General features: G+C 41.8%; 1 protein-coding gene across 7 annotated transcripts in view; it reads left to right on the top strand.

The window, feature by feature from the left end:
• Positions 1-308: 308 nt before the first annotated feature.
• The window catches only part of LOC114492418 (aldo-keto reductase family 1 member C15-like), a 355,773-nt gene continuing 332,054 nt past the window's right edge, over positions 309-24,027 (top strand). For 3 of the 7 annotated variants that reach the window (XM_036025062.1, XM_036025061.1, XM_036025060.1), the window contains exons 1-3: positions 309-472; positions 4,678-4,845; positions 5,739-5,855. In XM_036025062.1, the coding sequence (XP_035880955.1) occupies positions 386-472; positions 4,678-4,845; positions 5,739-5,855 (372 nt within the window). In that variant the 5' untranslated portion in view covers positions 309-385. Of the gene's footprint in view, positions 473-4,677; positions 4,846-5,738; positions 5,856-6,739; positions 6,818-7,592; positions 7,716-9,308; positions 9,419-9,841; positions 10,008-11,401; positions 11,485-13,992; positions 14,185-24,027 lie in introns of those variants that run through there. The other 4 variants (XM_036025054.1, XM_036025049.1, XM_028506815.2 and 1 more) reach the window with 3 other exon arrangements.

The following is a 24,027-nucleotide window of genomic DNA, read 5'->3' on the forward strand; positions in this document are numbered from 1 at the left end:
ATAGTAACTATTTTTCATTTTGTGTAAGTCAGCTGTGATTATCAAGGACAACATGACATGTTGAATTTCTTTTTTGTTTTTTGTTTGTTTGTTTGTTTTTAACTTATGAGTCCATGGCGAGCAATGATGGAGAGAAAATCCATCTCCAGCAATGGGTGTGACATTTCTGTGTGCACTCCCTGGAGCTGTGCCTGCCAGGACTTGGAAGAGATACAAAAAGTTAATGAAATGATTTGTTTTCAATGCAGAATTCTGGGCAGCTACCATCAGCCCCACCCTGCTTGTGGTTGGTAATAAAAAATGCTGGAGCCTGGCCTTGTACTAGGTTTGCAGTCAGCAGAAGGAAGGAAAGACAGAGTCAGCTTCCCCAGGACTGTAAGCAGTAATGGACCTCAAACACAGTCGTTCTGTGAAACTGAATGATGGGCATTTCATGCCAGTGCTTGCATTTGGCACTCTTGCTTCTGATGATGTAAGTCAAACCCAGGGGACCAGGGGACAAACTACCCTACCAGGGCCTAGTATACGCTGGGTCATTTGGAAGGACTCATGTGGCTTCTGCTTCATCACCTCTGACTTTGTACTAAGTGGGATGATGAGCTGCTGGCTCTGGGGAGTCAGAGGTGGGAATTCCGAGGATGAGTTACCTCTATGGTTATTAATGTTATTATTGTTTGAGTTACTTCATGTATATGCTCACCATGTATTGTAAGTACTTTACCTGCATTCTCTTCTTTAATTCCTCCACAACTGGCCCAGGTAAGTGCTATGACTCTTCTTATTTCTTACTTGTTTAACATCTAAGGTTGGCTGCTCTTGCTAGACCTCTCTGCTCCTCAGTCAGAGTCACTCTGCTCTTGGTTAGGACTCCCAATGGGCAGTGGGCCCAGGAGGAGAGGACAGCTAAGGTGACTGCATGTGGCAGCTTTGCTGAGGGTTTGTGGGGCTGGAAGTATTTGCCAGAGAATGTCTGTCACTGAAACTTTTGTCAGCAAAGGAGCCACTGTTGTTCCAAGCATAAGGCACTTAGGGAGGATACCTGAAGAGGCATAAGTAACAATGAGTTAGAACTGGGCTTCTCAGTTGTATTATATGCTCATCCTCATGGTTAACTACAATATTCTCCAAATGTCAAACTCTGGTCATGGTGCAGAAGGGGCAGCTCTGGGGTGGCCTGGAAGGGATGCCCAGTGAGTGACAGAGGCCCTCCATTCCACAGAGCCATGAATGAAATTTCAATAGCTGACAGCTGTCAGACAGGCCCAGTTTGTTTGCAGTGACATGATTATCTGTGTGACCACTGTCACAGCTTAAGCTCAGGGCATGTCTTACATTCAATACATCAAACTTTTATCATTGGGTTGTCCAAAAAGTTCATTATTTTCCCTAAGATGGCTCTAGTAGCCCTTCCTTATCTTTAACTTCATTGGAAATAATTTTGTTCGATTGTATTGTGACAATCTCTTTGTTACATTGTATTTGTGACAATGTATTTGTTAGATTGTATTTCAATGCCAGCTGCCATATTAGCTTGCATTAAAAAAACTTATCAAAATTGGTGAATTTTTGTGTAGCCATTTTAATATTGAAGATGAAAGAAAACAAGCAACTTTTTGGCATATGAGGCTTTATCTATTCAAGAAAAGTAAAAGGATAACTGAAATGCAAAAAATCATTTCTACAGTGTATGAGGAAGGTTCTGTGAATGATTGAAAGTGTCAAAAGTGGTTTACAAAGTTTCTTGGTGGAGATTCCTCACTGGATGATACTTTATCATTGGGTAGAGTAGTCGAAGTTGATAGTGATCAAATCAAGACATTAATTGAGAACAATCAATATTATACCATGTAGAGGATAGCTTACATACTTGAAATATACAAACCAATAAAGTTATTGGTAAAATGAAAAAATACAACTTCTATTTAATGGAAAAAACAAAATGGACTTTTTGGCCAAACCAATACATTTGTTAAAGGCAGAGAATAGGAAAAAAAAAATCTCATACTCTTCTCTGAAGAATAAAAAAAACATATGCATCTGCTTAGCACAGTATACAAGGTGCAAAGTGAAATGGAGACTTCTTCTGCACCCTAACCAGAGTTCTGTTCTGAATGCAGCTCCCCCAACCTCACCCACAGTTGTTGAGCATCACAGGAGGAACAGGGAGCCTGGTCCCGCACCCGTGCCTGTGACTTCTTTTGTCCAGTCAGGTGTGTGTTCTGGGAAACAAGCAAACTCAGTGTCTCAGACTCAGTCGTGAAGGCATGGAGCACTGCAACTCTGAGGCAGGCTGTGCGAACGTGCCCACGCTGACCCCAGGCAGAGCCTGTGTGCTGAGGGGATGAGCAGCCACTCCTCAGGCACCACCTGCTGTTGCTGTGGGTTTTCCTGGGAGTGGCTCAGGTGTGCTGTCCTCTCAGTCCTTTCATAAAGTTCTGATGCTGAGCAGGGGACAGATTCATGTAACTGCCTGTTTGTGAAACCACCATGTTGATTTTAGCTGCCTCAGAGGCTGAGATAAATATTAGAATTTATTTTGTAATGTTTGGCTTGGTGGGAAGAAAGGAAAAATAAGCTGTTTGATTTTACGGGTGTACCTATCAAGATAATCAGGGTAGGAAGGGTAATTATTAATGAAATTAATTAACCAATTCCACAATGAAGAATAAACTTCTTCTCGATATTAAAATATCACTAGCAGTAGAGAAAGTCTGCACAGAAAATAGTTCTGCTTCTCTGGAGTTTTGACTGCTAGGTAAAGTCCTTGAAGCACAATGAGCAGCTACCTAACAATACTAGATATTATATCAGTAATTGCCAAGGGAAGTTGAAATGTTTGGAAAGAGGGAGGCTCGTGTGAAGTGGGGGGTTCTGGGAAGGGTTCAAGGACGAGCTGAGCTGAGCTGAGATTAAGCAGGCTTGATGTCGGAAATAGATGTTCTGGTGAGCAGTGGTGTGCTGCCACCCTTCAAGGCCAGGCAGGTTCACGGTGTTCAAGCAGTTGGAAAAATACTCACGAAGGCATTGGGATGTCTGGCATGCCTCTTTACTCATGGGTGGGTAAGCCATGCACACTGCAGGCTGCAAGTCTTTCCACATGTCACATGTCATGGCCCTTGCTCCCCGGCATGGCACCCATCGTGTCACCTGTCCCCTTGCATATCTCTCATAATCACCCCCAACAGGAAGTCCCTACCTGTTTTAAATAGTAGAGGGGATCAAAGCCAGCAAGATGCCCAAACATTACATAATATAACATAATTCCGTACATGCGAGCCCTCTTCATGTTATGGGAACAGTTTACTGGACCCAGTCTCAAGGCTATGAGAACGCTAGTTATCAGGCCCCTCCACGTCTATGGGAACACTGTTTCCTTTAGCTACCCAGACAGCTGGGTAAGGAAGCCAGACTGCCTCCACTTAGCCTACAAGTGGCTTCTGAATGTTCTGAACTTTCTGGCTTCTTCCAAGTAGCAGAGGCACAGTTCTACTTCAGTCCCTTCACAGAAGCTGTGATGCTGACCCAGGGGTGGCCCCACGCAGCCCCTGGTCCCTGGGAGTGAAACAGAAGGCATGGGGGACTGAAGATGGAGGACAAAAAGTTGCCTGAAGTAGAGAGGATGGACTTCAGGCAGAGGAGACCTCATGTTTTCCTATGGGAACAGGGAATTAATTTAAAGACCCCTTTTAAAAGTTGCAATGAGATTTAGAAATTATCCATGATGTTTTCATTAAATAACCTATCTGTATATCTATACAATGACAGCCAAAACAAAACCAAGGTTTAAAATTCCCTGGTGATCCAGTTGGGTCCCAGGCCATTATAATCTTCCTTGTCCCCACTGCCAGCCCTTCTAGACCCCAGCCACATGCAGGCAGTACTTCTGGGGCCTGGGTCACTTGCCTCATGGGGTAATAGCTGACAGGCCTGAGCACCTGGTCAATGCCCTCGCTCAGCGGTAATTGCTAACATTGCTCATTCACAGCTCTTCCCAGGCAAAGAAGCACCCAGAGCTGCCCTAGTGACTGCCTGAACTCCAGACATGCTCCTCCCTGCCACCAGCATAGAGAGGAAACTCTATCTTCTTCTGAAAAGCAGGACCAGTCATTCAGTTACCACTGTCCACACAGTAATTGCCATGTAAACCCAGGATCTATTGGCAGGTACCAGGAATAACTAGGGGGTAGCCATGGCACTGGGTTAGGTGGAGCCCTTCCTGTGTCACCTGGTAAAGGTTTTTGTCACTGGGAACGAGGTTCTCTAGCCAGGCAGGTCCTAAAGTTGAGCACACAGACACCATAAACCCCTAAGTGGTAAAGGGACGGGAGGAGGATAATGTGCCAGGTGATGTCTCATTCTTGGGCACGTTGAACAACTTCTCTACTCAATGGCTTGATTTTCCATGTTGCATGTGAAGGCCTTTCCCCTAGCTCATTTCAGACAAGGGTAGAGTTCATAAACGTGAATTCATGAGTTTATAGAGTTTGTAAACTCCAGTTGATGAAACTGGAGTTTAGTACATGCCTCTAGGGTATAGGTTTGTCACTGAGGCTGTTTGCTACTCAAGCAGGGGAAGAGGACACATGGAGAGACAGCTGGAGAAACTACTCTTAAGGAAATAAATTACTTCTCTCTGAGTCGGGCTAATTGCCAACCCTCCTTACTTATATTTTGTAGGTTCCTAAGAGCAAGGCTGCTGAGGCCACCAAAATGGCAATTGATGTAGGTTTCCGTCACATTGATGCGGCATACGTCTATCAAAACGAGAAGGAGGTCGGCCAGGCCATTCGAGACAAAATCGCGGATGGCACTGTGAAGAGAGAGGACATATTCTACACCACCAAGGTGCTGTGTGCGGGGTGACGAGAGCCCGCTGTTAGAGCAGATATGTTATTTTGGAAACACAAGAGACAAAAAAAGCAAAAAGCTCTGGTCTTAGTTGAATAATTCATTGACCTCCTAACATTGTAGAGACCCATCTAGAAAAACAGAACACAGGAAGGGACTGCTCTGCTCTGGAATGTGTTAGGGGTGGGACACAGGTTCCCAGCCTCTGTGAACAGGGTCCCATTCACAGGTAAAACTGGAGTAAGATACTCACCTTCTTCATCTGCTGTGTGGGATGACTGAGCCACTGCAGGGTGGGCCCACTCCTTTCATTCTTCAGCAGATTCCCTCAGGACATATCCAAGTGAGGTGGACATATTATCTTGAAAAGACAGTCTGACTAGGATATACCGTTTTCAAGTCAGCACTGAAATTTGTAAACATTTTCTTAGGTGGAAAATCCTGCTTCTAATGTAAAGAGAGCTTTGGGCTCTATCAATGGTCCAATGGTGTCTACAGCAATGATGACTTATTTTCGGAGTGTAAACTCCTCAGCAGCCCTGGGTCCAGGCATTTGTTATGTAGGGCAGTGTGGTCCATTTCCTCTTGCCTGACAGGTCTTGACTGTCCTTTCAGAGATGACTTTTCTAATCCTTGAAACCTTCCTGTTGGTTTTACTGGCCCATCTATGTTTTACTTGCAGTTTTCTTACAGTCACTCAAGTAAACCTCAGTAATCTGTGAAGAAGCTCATATATACTAAGTAACATAAATTTAGCCCAAAAATACTTATTTTTACACCAGCACACATGTTCATCACTCACATCTTAGTCTCTTAACTATGATGTTCAATTTTGGCTCCCAGAAGTGTGACATCATAAGAGAGTTTTCAATTTCTTTTGGTGACTTCAGCTTTGGGCTACGTTCCTTCGACCAGAACTGGTTCGACCAGCCCTGGAAAGATCACTGAAGAATCTTCAACTGGACTACGTAGATCTCTTCATCATTCATATTCCAACAGCTATGAAGGTGAGCTTTAGTGTTCCTTGTCATGCCCAAGAGTATTCCACCGCTGTTGCCCCTCCAGTATCTCATTCCAGCTAGGTTTTCTGGGTTCTCACCGAGAGAGGCAGATTTGAGTGGGGTGGCTAGAACTGCTAAATGAACTCTCTTTCATAATTACGTTACCTCATCTTAACTAAGTCAAGATTTTTTATCTTCATCCCAGAGTCTTGAGAAGGATGGCAATGCAATGATCTCACTGTCTCCACCTCAAACCACTGAGGTCACTGCCCTCTGTGTCTAAGTAATGAGCCCCTGTCTGCGTATCCTGAGTCATGAGGCCCTCAATAAAGCTGAGTTACAAAAGATGGTGGATACACAATGGAACATCCACACCTGGTAGTGGGAGGGTCCCTTGAATATGGACCCCGGGCCCAATGCAGACAGAGGCACCCTGGGATGGTTCATGTTGTACAACTGGGCTCCTTTGGTCTTTGCTGGTCCAGCTTCTCATTGCAGTGGACATTCACTGAGCACATCAGGTGTTCTCACTCTCTCTCAGTTGGGTTATCATAAACTGAACTAAAGCACAGTCTTAATAGTAAAAGGAACCCTTATCATATAAACCAGCCTGTCCTTGGGAAACAACGTGAATCCCACCCGTAGGGAACTCATTCTTAGTGAAGTACATTTGGTGGGTTGGTGACAGGAAGGTTGAGGTAATTGAGGGAGAGGTACTGTGCTTCAGTCTGGGAAGGGATTCTGATTTTCTCCCCCAAAACCTTCTCTCACACATATCACAGACACGTTGCTAGTAAAACAGCACATTGAAGTTTGCATCAACAAGGTGGTCAGGCATCAGGAAGACAATTCTTGAAAAAAATTTTTTCTTCCCTCTCCCTGTATTCCAGCCTGGAGAGGACCTTATACCAAAGGATGTCAGTGGGAAAGTTATTTTAGATACAGTGGACTTGCGTGATACATGGGAGGTGAGTTCTGCTACTGCCCCCCCAACACACCATGACAGGAGGACATCCCCAGGCGGGCGCAGAAGAAACAGGCTCTGACCCAATCTGTCTCTGCCCTCAAACATGTCACCAAACTCCTTTATACCTTGGAGTTTAGGGCTGTAAAGCAAGGGACTAAAATGGAATCACAGGTGAGGTCTATTTTTAATATAAACTTCTGTGATTCTGGTGGGGGTTTCTTTGCCCACTGATCAGGTAGAGTCTGGGAGCATCATAAGAAGCAAACTCCAGGGGAGTGAGAGCTCTGTTCCAGGACAGATAAACACAGCAGGGTTGGGGGGAAGCTGCTGTGAGCTTAGCAGGACAGCAGTGAAGCCTGCCCTTCTGTAATTCATTCCATACACTCCTTTCAGCCATCTAGGACAGGGGAAGCAGAAAACATTCAACTAGTGGAATAGCTAAGAGGTCCTCTGTGCCCCTGACTCTGATATGACAACATTTGTTAAAGAACTATTGTTATGCACTAGGCAGGAAAATAGGCACTATGTGAGGGGGTAGGGAGGTGAGGGGAGTTTAAAAGCATCTTAATGTCTAATTATTGTTCTGGATGTGTGTGTCACAGACCCAAAGATACAAGGAATAAAGTACTTTAGGAGGTAATATATCCAAATGATAAAACTGTTTGACTGAGCCAAATTGTTATTGATATTCAGATTCTTAGTTTCTAAAAAGTTCCCTGTCCAATGAGAGGACTGAGCTACACTACAGGTTTGCCACACATGCCCTTCCTCCCCAGGCCCTGGAGAAGTGTAAGGATGCAGGTTTAACCAAGTCCATTGGGGTGTCCAATTTCAATCACAAACTGCTGGAGATGATCCTGAACAAGCCAGGGCTCAAGTACAAGCCTGTCTGCAACCAGGTGAGGCCATGTCCATGGTTACTTCTTTGCTTCTGCCCTTCATACCCTCTTTCTTGAGTAAAAGTCCCAAGGTTTTTGGCTTCATGCCAACTAGATATATACCTGATCAATCCCTTTATTGTGATAGGAAATTCCAGAGAAAAAGCAGGTTGAATGGAGTGGAAAGATCATGATTTTGTTATGCAAGAGGTGGGTTTGAGGTTCCCAGGAGACATCCAAGTGGAGATGCTGAATTGGAGGGTGGCAGTGTTGGTCTGGAGCTCAAGTGGTGGTCAAGGTTGGAGGTACATATCATGGAGTCATTGCTGTCAGGGTGGCAATTAAAATCACAGGAATTGATTCCCTCTCCTAGGGAAATTCATAGAATGACCGCAAAGAGGGCAGGAAAGTCAACATTTAAGGATCAGGCAAAAGGTACTGGTTAGGGGACTGAGTAGGAGTGGGCAGACATGGAGGGAGAAAATGAGGAGCATGTGGTATCAGGGAATCAAAGAAGACACTTGAAAAGGTTCCTCTGACCCATGGGTGGATCCTGCTGGGAGTAGCCAGTCCAACTAGGGATGGAAAAGGCATTGGGTTTTATGACAGAAAGTTCATAGGAAACCTCACAGGTTCAGTACTGAGGTGTGAGGAGAAAAAGCCAGAGAAAACAGAGTATTAGAAAGTGAGGAGGTAAATAAATCATAAATAAGAGATATAATTTTTTAAATAACACTGTTGCTAATCTAATGTTCAATCACTATGATATTGTAAAATTGAGTATCCCTTTTGTAAAGTACTCTGAAAATTATGCAAAAACGATTCAAATATTTATACTCTTCATCTTAGTTATTAACTTCTAGGATTCTATTGGTAGAAAATAACTCATAATATGATAAAATATGACCCCAGCTCCTTTCCTCCTCTCTCCTTCTTTCCCCTTTTGTTTCATCTCTCTCTCTCTTTTTCTCTCTCTCAACTTATTATGAGAGAAACTAGGCCTGTATTCCTTTAAAAATTTTCTCACAATTGCTTTTACTAATTGATCCCTGTGATACTCTTTGATATCTTGCTGTTTTGTTCTTCTTGTAAATTGCATGTTACATCTAAAACTTGACCACATATATGTAATTGTGAATTCATGAATTCAACCAATGTACTTACTTTCTTAATGATGATTGAATTTTCATCATGAATCAGAAGATGCCTCTTCAGATGAACTTGCATCCTCTGACACCCCTCAGCATGCTTCCTATCTCCTTTACTGGAATGCAAGATGTTCTAGGCTCAGTTTGTAGCTCTGTGGGCCAGGAGTCGAGTCAGTGAGTTTTCTGGGGAATCTTGGTTTCTTTCCACAAGGAATGACATGTAGAGGTCACAACCAGGATATAACAGTCTTTAATAATTTTAAACACTAATAAAGGTTAAGAAAATTGTTTTATCACTGCTGAAAATTCATAGAATTTGAAGGTATTTCAGAAGGTATATGAGAAAATGACCAATATGGAAAATGTGCATATATTAATGTAGTATTAGGTAATCCTGCAAAGGTTTTTCAAATTGACATGGTATTGGTTCATATATTCTGATACTTTCTGATCTTGGAATTCATAGGTGGAATGTCACCCGTACCTCAACCAGAGCAAACTGCTGGAGTTCTGCAAGTCCAAGGACATTGTTCTTGTTGCTTACAGTGCCCTGGGTTCCCAAAGAGACCCTACCTGGTAATGAGAGTATCGGAGTTAACCTATGTCAGCTACTGTGTTGGTGATGAAACACTATTTTAAAATTCAGATTTAACATTTTATTATGGAAAACTTCAAATGTAAAAAATGCAAACACAACAGTGTAATGAGCTCTCATGTACCATCACTGAATTTCCAAGTCATCAACATTCTTTCATTCTTGTTTCACACATACATCCATCTTCTCCAAACTACATTCCAAGTACTATTTTTAAAAGAGATTGTGTGATAAAATTTATATAGCTTGACATGCATTAATCATAACAGTACAATGATGACAAATAGATGTACTGCATAACACACTTCTCTTGATGATCTGGGGAATTTGGCAGAAAGGGACACTACACTCTAGATTTCTAGTCCTACAGCCTTCAAACCCTCCTTTTCTGGTTTTCTTTTCAGGGTGGAAAAGGATAGTCCCATTCTCTTGGAGGATCCGATCATGAATGCCATTGCCAAGAAACACGGTAGAAATCCAGGGCAAGTGGCCCTGCGCTACCAAGTGCAGAGAGGGGTGGTGGTCCTGGCCAAGAGCTTCAATGAGAAGAGAATCAAAGAGAACTTCCAGGTATAGGCTGCACATCGACTTTCCAGAGTGAGGAAGTGGTGCTCTCTAGACTGTGAGACCCTAAATGCAGGGACTGTCTCTGGGCCATGTTTCAGCATCTTTTCCCCAGCAGAAGTCCTGGCAGGTAGAAAGCTACATAAAAGTTTATAGACTGACAAACTAAAACATGAATGAATAATGTTTCCCCTGAACTCCCCTTCATATATTTTGTGGTCCCTTGGGTTGGTCAGCGATATTCAACTTGTTTTGTGTTTTGAGACTACGTAAACTCTACTACAGTTTAAGAGGACAGCTAACAATTTCATGATAAGTTTACTATTTGCAAAAGATGATGTTTAGAGCATAGTATATTTGTCATCTATTTGCTCCCAAACCTTGAAGCTATAGGTTTAGTTCATTCAATTTATGGAAATGTGTAATAAGCAAATTTAAATCTCATTGTGAAACCAATCAGAAAGAAATCCCACATTAACTTTAAGGTCAACTCAACATGTTAATATACAGGGGTAGGCAAAGGTAGGTTTACAGTCATTGGTACAGAAAATAATATAAGAATTAGTAAATAATAATGCAACAATAAACTGTGTTTCACATACTCACAATTGTATTGTAATTTTGCTGCACCCTCATATTCCCATGACAACCACATCAGTCCTAGAGTATATTTTTAAGATGAATGAATGGTTACTAGATAGATAATAGATAGATAGATAGATATAGATACAGGCATTGAGTTTTCAATGAAATTGTCTCCTGGATAATACAATGAGCTTCCTGCTTTCTTACTTCTTATCCAAGATCTCTCTGCCTTGTTATTAATTCACTCTCCACTAGGGGACAGTCAGTTTGTATCATCAAACAAAAACAAATCTGGACTTAAAAGATCTTTTACTCAAAAGGGAAAACTCTCTGAATGTTGGATCTGTAAGTGTCTCAATGACTGATCAGAAAGATTGTTCTTTTATAAGGGAGTAAAGATGAGTGAGCAGGTATGTTATTGAATAATTGATTAGAAAATGCTTTTCTTGAGGTCAACAGGCCCTTAAGGAGGCGGTTTGCTCTTCTTTCCAAAGCTTGGTTTAGTTCATGCAGCTAGGTCAAATGTAAGGAGTGTGTGTGGTGGTTGTGATGGGGAACAGACTGAAGTTTGGTCCAAAGAGTAGGTATTTTGTAAACACTGTTTTCTGTAAAGTGGAACAGAGGAGGAGAGGGAGTGGGAATGGAGAAGTGGAGAACCCAGCAGGAGAGTTCTCAGGCCAGGAGATAGGAACTGGTGACAGGAGACACCTACCCTAGTTCTCCCCTTGTCTCAGTCCAGCCAGAAAGTCCTCATGTTGCCCATTGGAAGCCAGCTGCTTTGGGGGAGAGTAATGTGATTCTTTCTTTTTTTTTAGATTTTTGACTTTGAACTGACTCCAGAAGACATGAAAGCAATTGATGGCCTCAACAGAAATTTCCGTTTTTTTCAACTACTAATGTAAGTTGCTTGTAGATTGTGTTTTCCAGATTGTTTTCTACAGCATGTACATTAGCAGAAGAACTCACCCTGCTTATATCTGGAAGACAGGTTTGATTTCTGGTGTAGAAAGAAAACATGAGTTTCCCAGAGACCTCTGAGACAGGTGTACTCCAGGCCCCGTGTCTGACCCAACAAAAATATGAGTGGGGTCTGGAACAGACCATAAATAAAATGGTCAAAGTTTGCATCATGGTGAATTCATGATTCTATACCATAATTTCTGTGCCTGGTTTATGTCCACTCAGCTCTGACTTACCCATTGGACACAGGAGGCACAGTGCCTTGGCCCACTATACCGTTAGGGGTGCTAACCTAAAAATAAAAGGCCATTCAAAGGAAGAGGCAACAAATATTTATTGAATCAATAAGAATAGCTATTTGGAAACCATTAGTTCAGGCAGAAGCCCAAACAATGTTCTGACTAGGAGATAAAGGCAACTGGTATATATGAGAAAGGAAAGGGGAACAACAATTACATGCACAGATGTCCATTCCAAGCAATGCTTTTAATTTTCAGTCTAGTAGCCCTCAGTCCTGTACTTCTCATTGCTTCTTGTTATCCTTGAAAGCAGTTCCCTGGGACACAATCCTGTTTAGACCCTCTCCAAAGAATATTTTGCCCTTTCAAACATTAAAAAAGTTTGAGGGATGAGACATGCATGTCAGTTAGTTCCTCTGCTAGGCAGCTCTGGCTCCATTTGAAAGGGGCTCTGTTCATACTGTTGTTTACAGGAGCCTATGAAAATGTTTCACCTTTAATTCTTTTTGAAATCAGGAGAAAACATAGCTATACTCATAATGACCATGTAATAATGACCACAGCCTGGACCTTATTCATTTTTGTCCTAACAAGATTGTGAAATGTAACACAAATACTTTCTTTATGGAGGAGGGGGCCCATGAGGCAAGTGTGCATATATGTGGGAACCTCACAATGGAGAGCTGCTTCTACCTCTTCCTCAGAGTCTGTAGCATTTCTTCACAACTGGGCATTTTTCCCCCAAGACACTGTCCATTTCTTCCAAATTTATCATTTTATTGGCATTTTATCCTTATCACAAACCCCATTTCCTTAGTCATGTAATGTCACTAAACTGAATTACAAATGGATCACAAAGTTATTTGACCCCTGTCCCTCATGTGTCCACCGTGGCGTACACTAGGATAAGATCCTGTGATTTCTCTTGTTTCTCAAGTCAAGATGTGCCCAGGGTCACCTCTGTCCATTAGGAGAGTAGCCCCTGAGGCCTCTTCCTCCAGGACTTTGACTATTCACAAACATAGCAGGCCTGTTGTTCAGTTCCTGCAGGAGTGTCTCGAGGTTGAAGGGAAGGAAGACTCACTAAATTGAGAGGATTTTGTGAAGGAGTTTGAGATAAGGTATTAAAACTTTAGCTCTAGAGTTAAGGTTTAGTTTCAAAAGAAAGATCTCAAAACTCTCCTCCTGTTTAACTCTGTTTAAAGCTGCGTTGTGTTGCTGAGAAGAGACATTATAAATGAAAAGGTTGTGGGAAGTAACTTTTCTGCACCCAAGGCTTTTAAGTGTAAGTCTGTGATCTTCATCAGGACAGTGGCGATACTTGCACCTGTTCCAGGCCCTTTGAAGAGTCCAGCTCCTGGCACACAAAATTTCTTAAAATGCACTCTTCAATGCAATTAAACTGAAAGAGACAAATTTTAAAAAGCAGATGAGAGCCTGGGAAAAAAGGAGAATAATGGCCATACTGATTACTGCATAAGAAATGTTCTTATAAATTGTATGAAAGCATCTTGACTGGTGTGGATCAGTTGGATGGGCATTGTCCCACAAAGCCAAGGGTCATCAGTTTGACTCACAGGTTGGGCATATGGCCTGGTTGCAGGCTCAGTTTACAGCTGGGGACATGCGAGAGATACCTGATTGATGTTTGTCTCAGTCATTGATGTTTCTCTCCCTCTCATCTCCCACCCTTCCCCTCTCTCTAAAAGCTTGATAAATAAATTTAAAGTAAAAATAAAAAAATTGTATGAAAGCTGTAATTACATTTGGCAGGCATGGTAATGCAGGCACACATATTGCCTCCTCAAGAAAGAAGGAAGTTCTTTAACAGAGATACCCTGACCTGTTGAATGAATTTGTGAAAAAAACAAAAACAAAAACAACCCAGAATCCTCATGTGAACATTATCATGAGTCCACGGACAAAAATGACATGTGGGACAAAATAACTACCACATTTCATAGTTCTCACATACAATAGCAAACTGTAATCTAAGGCAAACTAGCTTTCCCTTGACTTTTCTACTGCATATGAATGTGGGAACTGAGTGTATGGACCAGGAGCTACATGTCTTTAGGTTGATGTAGAAAGAAGGGCATGGTGGGAAATTGAGAGTTTTTAGTCCATTCTGACTGTGTCACAGACAAACTCTGTTTTTGAAAGCTTGGGACTGAGTTAGTAAATGAATATCTCTCCTTCTCTTTCAGTGTTGTTGATCACCCTTATTACCCATTTTCTGAAGAATATTGACCATCAGCTATCTACCATGAGTTTTAGCAGAATATCCTGCTTCTAGGGTTGTGGAGAAGATTACTGCACTTGGAGGAGGTGATTAAAAGCAGTTCTGTAGATTCAGGCTACCTGCCTGTCTTCTTTAAAACTTTTTTAAAAATTTTAAATAACAATAAAAACATTACAAATATGAATGTTTGTTTTTCCTGATAATTAAAATAATACATACAAATTAACAGAAAACTTGGACAATAAAAGAGAAAGGAAAGAGAATAAAGATGTCCTATTCTTAGCCTATTTAAAAACTCTGGGACTTTGGGTGCATTTTCCTTCATGATTTTCCTGTACAAATGGTGAGTGTGCTTATTTACAAAAATGAAATAATCTTCAACTTACAGGTTATATACTTAAGACAAGTATTTTTCCAAGCAATCAAGTGTTACTTTAAAATTCTAGTATTATATTTCACTGTTGTAAGGCAGTACATCTTATCCATTATTGAAATAATCATCTGCTCAAGTTTTGACACTGTGAATACTTTATGTACATTTTTCCGTTCATTCATTTACTCATTCAGCAAATCTTCATTGGATGTCATTTATGTGGCAGACATTGTTTTATCCATAAGTAAAATAGACAAGAATTGAATTCAACTAATAAATATCTAGAGTTTATGGTCTAATGACAGAAGAAGACGATGAAGGAAATAAGGAGTGTTTAGCTATTACACAAAGGGCATGCTTGTTGGCAGTCTCTAACATTTCTGTACACCTGATAAGCAGACACTATTTTTCAGATGTTTATACAGCCTTGGAATAGAAAGACAATGCCTCCCTCCAGAGGGAGGAAGGCACGTTTACTGTTCAGTAATGTAGAGAAAGAATTTCACTCCAGGCAAAGTATGGGATCCGTAGTGTTCAACTCTCATGGATCCAGGTTCCCTAGGAGGCAGGAGATAGAATAAAGAATCCTGAGACACTGCAACTGTCATGAGCAGCATCTTGATTTCTGAGAATTGCCTTCTGACACTGGATAGTAATTAGCATTGCAGTTTCCTCCCCAGGTGGGCAACCAAGGAAGATTGTGGGAAATTGCATGTGTAGAAGCTTAATTAAAAACTCTATAAAGTCTGAAACTGTTCAATAGAAAAGAATAATTCCTGGACACAGATGGACTGGTCCTATGTCTTTGGAAGTATAATTTCTGGAATAAAATTTCTGCTTGCTTTGCTTCACACTATCTGTGTGGTCAGCTCAGTTGTTTGTGACTGCCAAGAACCTGGAGTCCGTCTCTATCTGGAGCACCTAGACTCAGATTTTCTCCTATAACTCAATGTACTGCATGTTCAGCAGGTGGAAATGGGGGCTCAAGGAACCAGCACTACTAACCCTATTGTGGGAAGTATTTTCACAATATACGTACATCAAGCCATCATGTGAACTTTAAGCGCACACAGTGTTATTTTTAAATTATGTCTCAACAATACTGGAAAAAAAGTGCTGTTACTTGGCTAAATCTCTGTTGTGAGAGATAACCTATCTTCTTCCACCAGATCTGTGAAATCATGGCAAGCTCATTGACTAGCTTATGAGTCAGGTCAAAATCTTATGTCTTTCATGATTCTTGACAGTCATGTGAGGAAAATAAAGCAGAGGGGGAGAATGGCTGTGGTAGGATAAGTGTTAGATGCTATTAGAAGACGGTTTGAAAAGGTCACTGTGAAAATGACCCCTGGGCAAATTTAAGGCAAGACAGTGAACTACATGGCTATGCACAATAGGAGAATATTCCTGAACATTCATTGGATATGCTAAGGCAAGAAGGAAGTGTTCCTACAGCACTGAAGTGACAGCAGGTAGGTGAATGTGGGTGGAATTCAGTGGGGAAAGGAGGTAGAAGGAGAAGATAAGGTTCAGAGAGTCAGTGGGGGTGGTGGGCTTTGTCATGTGAATTTTGAAAGGACTTTACTTGAGAGAGGACTGGAGAATGATATTGCAAATGATAAGCGGAGTAGCTACATGAGCTGATTGGTTTTTGAAGTGTCACTCAAGGTGTTATGCTACTTCTTACAAGTGCATCTGCCATGAAATCCTAACCTTGTCACCAAACTAAGAGTGCCTCACTCACCTTTGAGCATCAAAGCCCAATTAAATGCACAGAGGAGGTTTTGCAGCCAAGAAATAGAGGTTTATTAATGACTGAAATGGTGCCGTGCCAGGAGTAATAGGTGAGCTCATGCTCAAAGACCTGGACGCAGATGGCTTCTAGGGGGTGTGTTATATAAGGGGAGATGGTTAATTATGGTGAAGCTAGAGTTGTGGTCTCTTAATTGGTCCTGATGTCAGTCTGCCATACAGTTGCTCTGTTTTTTCAAGGATGTGTTTGGAGGGATAGTTGTACTTTCAGGTGAAACACAGATGAGTCCTAGATGCTATCTCTAGTTTGACTGAAACTCTGTCTCTGTGGTCAACAGACTTGAGGCTTTGTTCTGAAGATTATTTGACGGTGACCAGAACCTCAATGTCCTGGGGGTTAAAAGATTAAGGGAGTGGATGTGCAAGGGTGAGGGAGGTGGGTGTCATACTGCTGGATGAGGCCAATTTGACTCAAAAGGAAAGAACAGGGAAAACGTCATATTAAAGACATGAACTTTCTGTGCAAATAACACTGGGTGACACCTCTTGGCTTTTTTACTTCTTTTTTGAAATATTTTAAATTTTTTATATTTGTAAAAGATTTTATTTATTTATTTTTAGAAAGGGAAAGGAGGGAGAGAGAGAGAGAGAGAGAAACATCAATGTGCGGTTGCTGGGGGTCATGGCCTGCAACCCAGGCATGTACACTGACTGGGAATCGAACCTGCGACACTTTGGTTCCCAGCTGGCGCTCAATCCACTGAGCTACGCCAGCCAGGGCACTTTCCTACTTCTTACACTGTGCTTGTACCAATCATATGGGACAAATGTCTCCACAACCAAAATAACTGCCCTGATTTTATATATGTGGACCCTTTAACCTCAAACTGAGACCACACCTACCCTAGGTTCTAACTCCTGTGCTCTGTAGTAAAGCCTATGGATCACTATATTCTCAATGTTCACCAAGCCATTCTGAGTATGACCACAACTGGAAACTTCTAATCAAGAATGCCATGTGAAAGCAGAGGTATGGCAGAGTGAGAGATCCCCTGAGTCTCTCCCCTTGAAGTTTCAACAGTTCGAATAGCTGTAGTTCAACAAAGGATTCCCCACTAAATACACAAACATGTCTGAGAGATCTGTGCATTGAGACATCTGAAGATGAGCAAGTGGGAACAAACTGGGAGGTGGGAGCAGAGGAGAGCTGGGCCAGGCCAAAGAGCCAGCCCAAAGCCTAGAGTTATTGCTGGGAGCTCACTGCAGGGCTTAGCTGGGGAGGGGAGGAGTCAGGTTCCTGCTGGCACTCCTTTAGCCAGGAGGAAGGAGGAGCAGGGAGATTCAGAGAGCATTCAAGCTTGAGTGCCCATATGAGCTGCAGCTGAGCACAGTGGCCTGGGCAGGGGTGAAGCACTGAGGTGAGGCCAATCATCTCTGCCAGTCATGAAGGATCCAGACAGAGGAACAAAGCCACAGAGTCTGGCTGCTTCCTCTCACTCCTGCAGAGCTAGCAGCAGGCCCTAAAGATGCTGTAGCAGTGAGTATTGTGTTGCAGAGCACATTGTCTGCAAACCAGAGAACTGGTACTACAGAAAGAGGTTTTCCCTGAGTGACAGGCACACTGCCACTAATCCCAGGCTTGGGTAGAGAAACAGAGGGGATGCCTCACAGGTCTGCCAATCAACATTCCTGGGAGAGCAAAGCAACAACAAAAGTGGCCAAGTTCCCCCAGTTCACTGCAACCCTACACATCACAGCTGCACTGCCAGGCAGCATGTGCCTGCAGGCGACAGCACTGGGATGGCACAGAGATGCCATATGATTTCACTTATATGTGCAATTTAATGAACAAAACAAACAAACAAACAAAAAAGGAAACAAAATTGAAATAGAAACTGAAAACAGACTGACAGCTGAGAGGGAAGGTGGTAGGAGAACAGGGTACAAAAGGTGAAGAAATTAAGCAAAAACAAACACAAAAACAAAACACCAAAATACTCATAGACACACACAAGAGGGTGGTGATCACCAGAGAAAAGTGGGTGGGGAGATGGGAGAAGAGGGTAAATGGGGGATAAGTGGTGATGGAAGGAAGCATGGCTGGGGTGGTAAACACACAATGCAATATACAGGTGATATATTATAAAGTTGTACACCTGAAACCTATGTTTTTTATTAGCCAATATCACCACAGTAAATTAAGTAAAATTTAAAAAATTTTAAAAAGATATATAGAGACAAATGAGAATGACAATACAACATCTCACAACTGTAGGGGTGCAGCTAAAGCAGTAATAAAGGAGAATTTTATATCATCACAGGCCAATCTCAAGAAACAAGGAAAAGCTCAAGTAAACGATCTAACCAGAAGAAAGGAAATCATAAGAATTAGAGCAGAATTGAATGGAATAGATAACAAAGAGAATATATAAAATATTAATGCAGCAAAGCACTGGTATCTAAAAGGATTAGTAAAATTGATAAACCCCTGACTAGACCTACTAAGGAAACAAGAGAAAAGTCTCAAGTAAACAAAATAAGCAGTGGAAGAGAAGTTACCACAGACATCACAGATGTATCTCTGGATCATGCTAGGGTACTATGGAAGACTACATGACAGCAAATTCAATACCTTGAAGAAATAGATAAGTTCCTAAAAACATATATCTGTTTTAGATTGAATCACGTGGAAAATCTAAACAGACTGATCAACAGTGAGGAAATGGAAACAAACATCAGAAACCTCCCAAAACGTAAAACTCCAGTTCCAGGTGGCTTCCCTAGTGAATTGTACCAAACATTCAAGCAAGATTTGATATTTGTCTTTCTCAAACTTTTCCAAATAATTGAAGAAGAGGCAATACTTCTTAATACATTTTATGAGGCCAAGATAACCCTGATACCAAAATCTGGCACAGATAACTCAAATGAACAAACAAAAACTGTGGACCAATATCGCTGATGAATACTGATGAAAAAATCCAAAACAAAACATTAGCAAATCAACTACAAGGATACATTAAAAGATAACACATCACTGTTGAATAGGGTTCATTCCAGGGGCACAAGGACGGGTTCAGCAGGTGCAAATTGAAAAACTCAACACAGTCATTAACAAAACAAAGGATAAAAATCATATGATCCTATCAATAGATACAGGAAAAGCATTTGATAATATATAACATCCATTTATAATTAAAACTCTCAACAAAAAAGGTATAGAGGGAAAGTACCTCAACAAAATAAAGGCCATATATGAGAAACCCTCAGCTAATATAATACTAATTATTGAAAAACTGAAAATTTTTCCTGTAAGATCAGGAACAAGAGAAGAATGTCCACTCTCACTGTTCTTATTCAACATAGCACTGAAAGTCCTAGCTAGAGAAAATCAGGCAAGAGAAGAAAAGAAAATACATTAAAAATAGGAATGAAGAAGTGAAAGTGTCACTTTTTGCAGATGACATGACTCTTTATATAGAAAACCTTAAGGACACTACCAAAAATCTATTAGAAAAAGTAAACAAATACAGTAAGTAGCAGAATACAAAATTGATGTACAAAAATCCCCTATACAAAAATTAATTCAGATTGGACCAAAGAACTAAACATAAGACCTGAAACAATAAATTACATAGAAGAAAACTTAGGTACAAAACTTATGAACTGTGGTCTTTGGTAAGATTTTATGAGTCTGGCCCTACAGTAAAGGGAAGTAAAGGCACAAATAAATGGATGGGAATGAACGAATTTTGAATATATTCAAAATATATAAAGGACTTACACAGCTCAACATGAAACAAACCAACAGTCCAATCAAAAAATGTGCAGATACACTGGCTGGGAACCTCAGAGGTTAGAGTGTTGTCTCATGTGCCAAAGGTTGCAGGTTGCATTCCCCGTCAGAGTACTACCTAGGGCTTGGGTTTGTTCCCTGTCTGGGATGCATAGAGAAGGCAACCGATGGATGTTTTTGCCTCACCTCACTCAATGTTGTTCTCTCTCTCTTTCTCTCTATCTAAAAACAATAAAAAAAAAACATGTACTCAGCTGAGGATTAAAAAATGGGCAGAGTAGCTAAATAGAAACTTCTCCCACGAAGACATAGAAATGGCCAACAGATATATGAAAAGATGCCCAACTTTACTAGCTATTAGGGAAATGCAATTTAAACCTACAATGTGATACCACCTCAAACCTATTAGAATGGCTGTTATCAATGTGATAGGTAATAACAAGAGTTAGAGACGTTGTGGGGAAAAAGGAACCCTCATTCTCTGCTGGTGGGGCTACAAACTGCTACAGCCACCATGGGAATCAGATTGCAGGTTCCCCCAAAATTAAGAATAGACCTCTGGTTGGTGTGGCTCAGTGGGCTGAGGACCATCCTGTGAAACAGCGTCGCCAGTTTGATTCCCAGTCAGGGCACGTGCCTGGGTTGAGGGCCAGGTCCCCAGTAGGGGGCCCACGAGAGGAAAACACACATTGATGTTTCTCTTCCTCTCTTTCTCCCTCCCTTTCCCTCTCTCTAAAAGTAAAATAAAATCTTCAAAAAAAAAGTTACCATATGACCCAGCAACACCTATACTTATTCACAAAGACATACGTTCATTGCAGAATTAATTATGGTGGCCAAGACATGGAAACAACTGAAATGTCCTTCACTAGATGATTGGATAAAGAAGATGTGGTACATACATACAATGAATTATCCCTCAGCCATAAGAAAAGATAAAATACTGCCATTTGTAATAACATGGTTGGATCTTGATGAATATTATGCTAAGTGAATTCAGTCAGAAAAGGTTAAGAGCCATATGATTTCACTCATACGTGGGATGCAAAACTGAAGGCAACAAATGAACAAACAGGAAAAACAGAATCTCATAGACACAGACAACAATATGATGGTTACCAGAGGAAAGGAGGGTAGGTGTTAGGGGAGGATGAATGGGATCAAATATATGGTGACAGAAGAGGATTTGACTTGGGTGGTGAGCACACAGTGCAATATGGAGATTATGCATCATATAAATGTACACCTGAAACCTATGTAATCTTATTTACCCATATCATGCAATGCATTTAAATTAAAAAAAGAAAAAGATCATTTTGTTCTCACAATGATCTCAGTGATCAAGTGTTTGCCTTCTCAACACCCATTTTGCTCCTAGCTAAGGTTACTCAGGTGGTGCTTATTTAATTGTCCTTAACATGTAATGGACTTGGACGACTATGACCCAGACTTGAGCAATAGCATGTGAGAGGAACTTTGCTGGGGCTTCTAAGACAGTTTACATTACATTTAATTTCTTTCTGGGAAGAAATTTTTTTACTAGGTGACTCCTCTCCTTCAACCGGATATATCCTGCTGTGATGTGATGTCTGAAATTGCTGCTCTGTCTTCACATAACACAAGGGTGATGCCAAAAGAGAGAAGACGGGAGAGCCAGGGAGTATCAGAGAAAGTCTGGGCCTCCTGTGAATATACCCAGGGCTGGTCCTTCCTCAGGACTTCTTGTCATGGAGGCAACACGTTTCTCTGGGGTTAAAGCCAGTTTGACAGAACTTGCCTTGATCTGGTGTGTCCTAATTGAAGCAGCCACCAAAGGTAATTTTTTCCTTATAACTCCCCAGCACTTTGCAGGTAGCGTGCATTTCAGAGTCTGTGAATATTGCTGAGTCATCCTCTGAGCCTCACCTGGTGGAGTCTAAGGATTTGATGATAGTATTGGGTGATACTAAAATTTTAAAAATGATGCAGAAGAGCCAGTGATCCCTAAAGAGCCTCAGCTTTCTCCTTCACTCATCTTGAGAACACATTTGGGACACATATTGATGTTCAAACAGTTCACTCCATGATTCAATAGTGAATGTAGTGAATTTTACATAAAACTTCCTGTGTTATGAAGCCATCAAACACCATAATTAAAACCTCATTAATATCTCCTTAAACATTTCTGCGTTTTCCCCTGAGTTCCTCCCAGGGCAACAACAGTGCCTCATATCTTCTCTTTATACCCTACTCCCTTTCTTTCCCTCCTCCCACACAACTGCTACCACCTATCCATTTTCCAAAGCTATGCAGTTCTGACCTTTGGCACACACAGCCCCTCATCACCCCTGCCCCCACCCAGTCACACAGAAGCTGACCGTTATCCCACTCTCACCACAGAGAATTCATGACATAAAACAGGTCACTTCCTAGGGACAAATACTATTGGCAACATTTTTTGAACCATGCCAATATACACTTCACTGAGCAAGTAAGTACTTGCTATTCTCCATACACTGAGCATTCTCTTCTAGAGATGGAGGGAGGAGAAAATAAAAGCAATGATTTTCTTGTGGCACATGAGCATGGATATGTATTACTCAAGGAAGACCTTTCTCTCCCTCTCTCTCCTCCCTGGTTTGTCACTCCTGCCATCCTACTTCCTTATGTTCCTCTATTCCTTCTGCTACAGGACTGGCCATCCTGAGGTCTCTGGACATGCAGTTTTCTTGTTCAGCCTGACTGTGTACAACTGGGGAAAGCTTGAATCCCCACTAACAGTGTAAACCTAGATAGGTCACACATAAACTGCTATTGACAAGACAGCTTCTCTAGAGAACTGTGGGAGGCAGGGGCACCACTTAGAAACATAGCTAGCAGTCCTGGTCTGCTCACCCTGCCTTTCCCAATCTTCTCCATGGAACCCACAATGAAGTTGCTTGCCCACAGTTCTGCTCTCTGCCTCATGTGACCAGCCCCAGTGTGTCTGCTGAATGGCCATGTATGGCATGTTGCATTGTCCCCAGCAAACTGTGACTATGAACAAGCTATCAGCTTCCCAACTCTCTCTCACTCTTGATCTGTGCCTGGTCTTATCATACTTCACTCAAAGTCATACAGTTAAAACACTGGCAACTGCAGGCCACATGACCTAGAAACTTAAGTGTCTCTTTTGAGACAGAAGAGAGCAGTGAATGATGAGAGAGCTAACAAGCAGGAGGGGGTGGGTGAAGCCTTGTTTCCTCAAAGAGCTGTCAGGGAATTACATGGCAAGGGCCCGACCACACACCTCAGCTCTCAGTCTCATAAAATCATGGACTTGTATGAGAGCCATGTGCAAGCAGATTAGCCTAAGCCCACCATGTTTCAGGAAACCATCAGGACTGTGGTCAGGCCCCTGAACTGAGAATGTTGGTCAGCACGGTGATCCTCAACAGGGAGCTGACATTCCGTTCCCCTGCAGTCAGGTTTGGTGGACATGATAACACTGAAGCTAGAATCGAGTGGAACCTTGGTTCTCGAACTTAACTATTTTTGGAAAACTGAGCGAAAAGCAATGTATCTGAAAACCGAATTTCCTTGGTCGCCTGAGAGACATGTGGCTGGCTAATCATACATGTATCAGCCTGAAAGTGTTGTCAGGTCAAGATTTGAGAATCAAAATTTTGTTTGACAACCAAGACAGTTCTTGAACGTCTCCCATTTCGAAACATTAGGTTCTCAACCAAGTTGTTCACAGAGAAAATGTCTCGGTTGTCAAATGACACTTTGGTTCTCAACTCCACAACGCTTTCATGCTTGAAAACTGCATGATGAGTCCTGTGTCTCTCAGGCACCAAAGGAGATAATGCGCCAACAGCAGTGTGGTTCAGCTTCGGAAAAATCGCTTCTTGAACAGTCTTTGGGGACAAAGCAGTTTGATGACCAAGGTTCTACTTGCAGGCTAATTTATGATACGTCCACATAGCTTCCTAGAGTCTTTCAATGCCCGGGCAATCCAGCCACCCGCCAAGCCAAGCCTCTACAACCTGTTGTCATAGATAAGGGGGAAGAGAAAGGAAGGAAGTTGTGAGGCTTTAGCAGATCAGGATGAATAATTC

The sequence above is a fragment of the Phyllostomus discolor genome, chromosome 1 (assembly GCF_004126475.2).
Source record: "Phyllostomus discolor isolate MPI-MPIP mPhyDis1 chromosome 1, mPhyDis1.pri.v3, whole genome shotgun sequence".
Lineage (NCBI taxonomy): Eukaryota > Metazoa > Chordata > Mammalia > Chiroptera > Phyllostomidae > Phyllostomus > Phyllostomus discolor.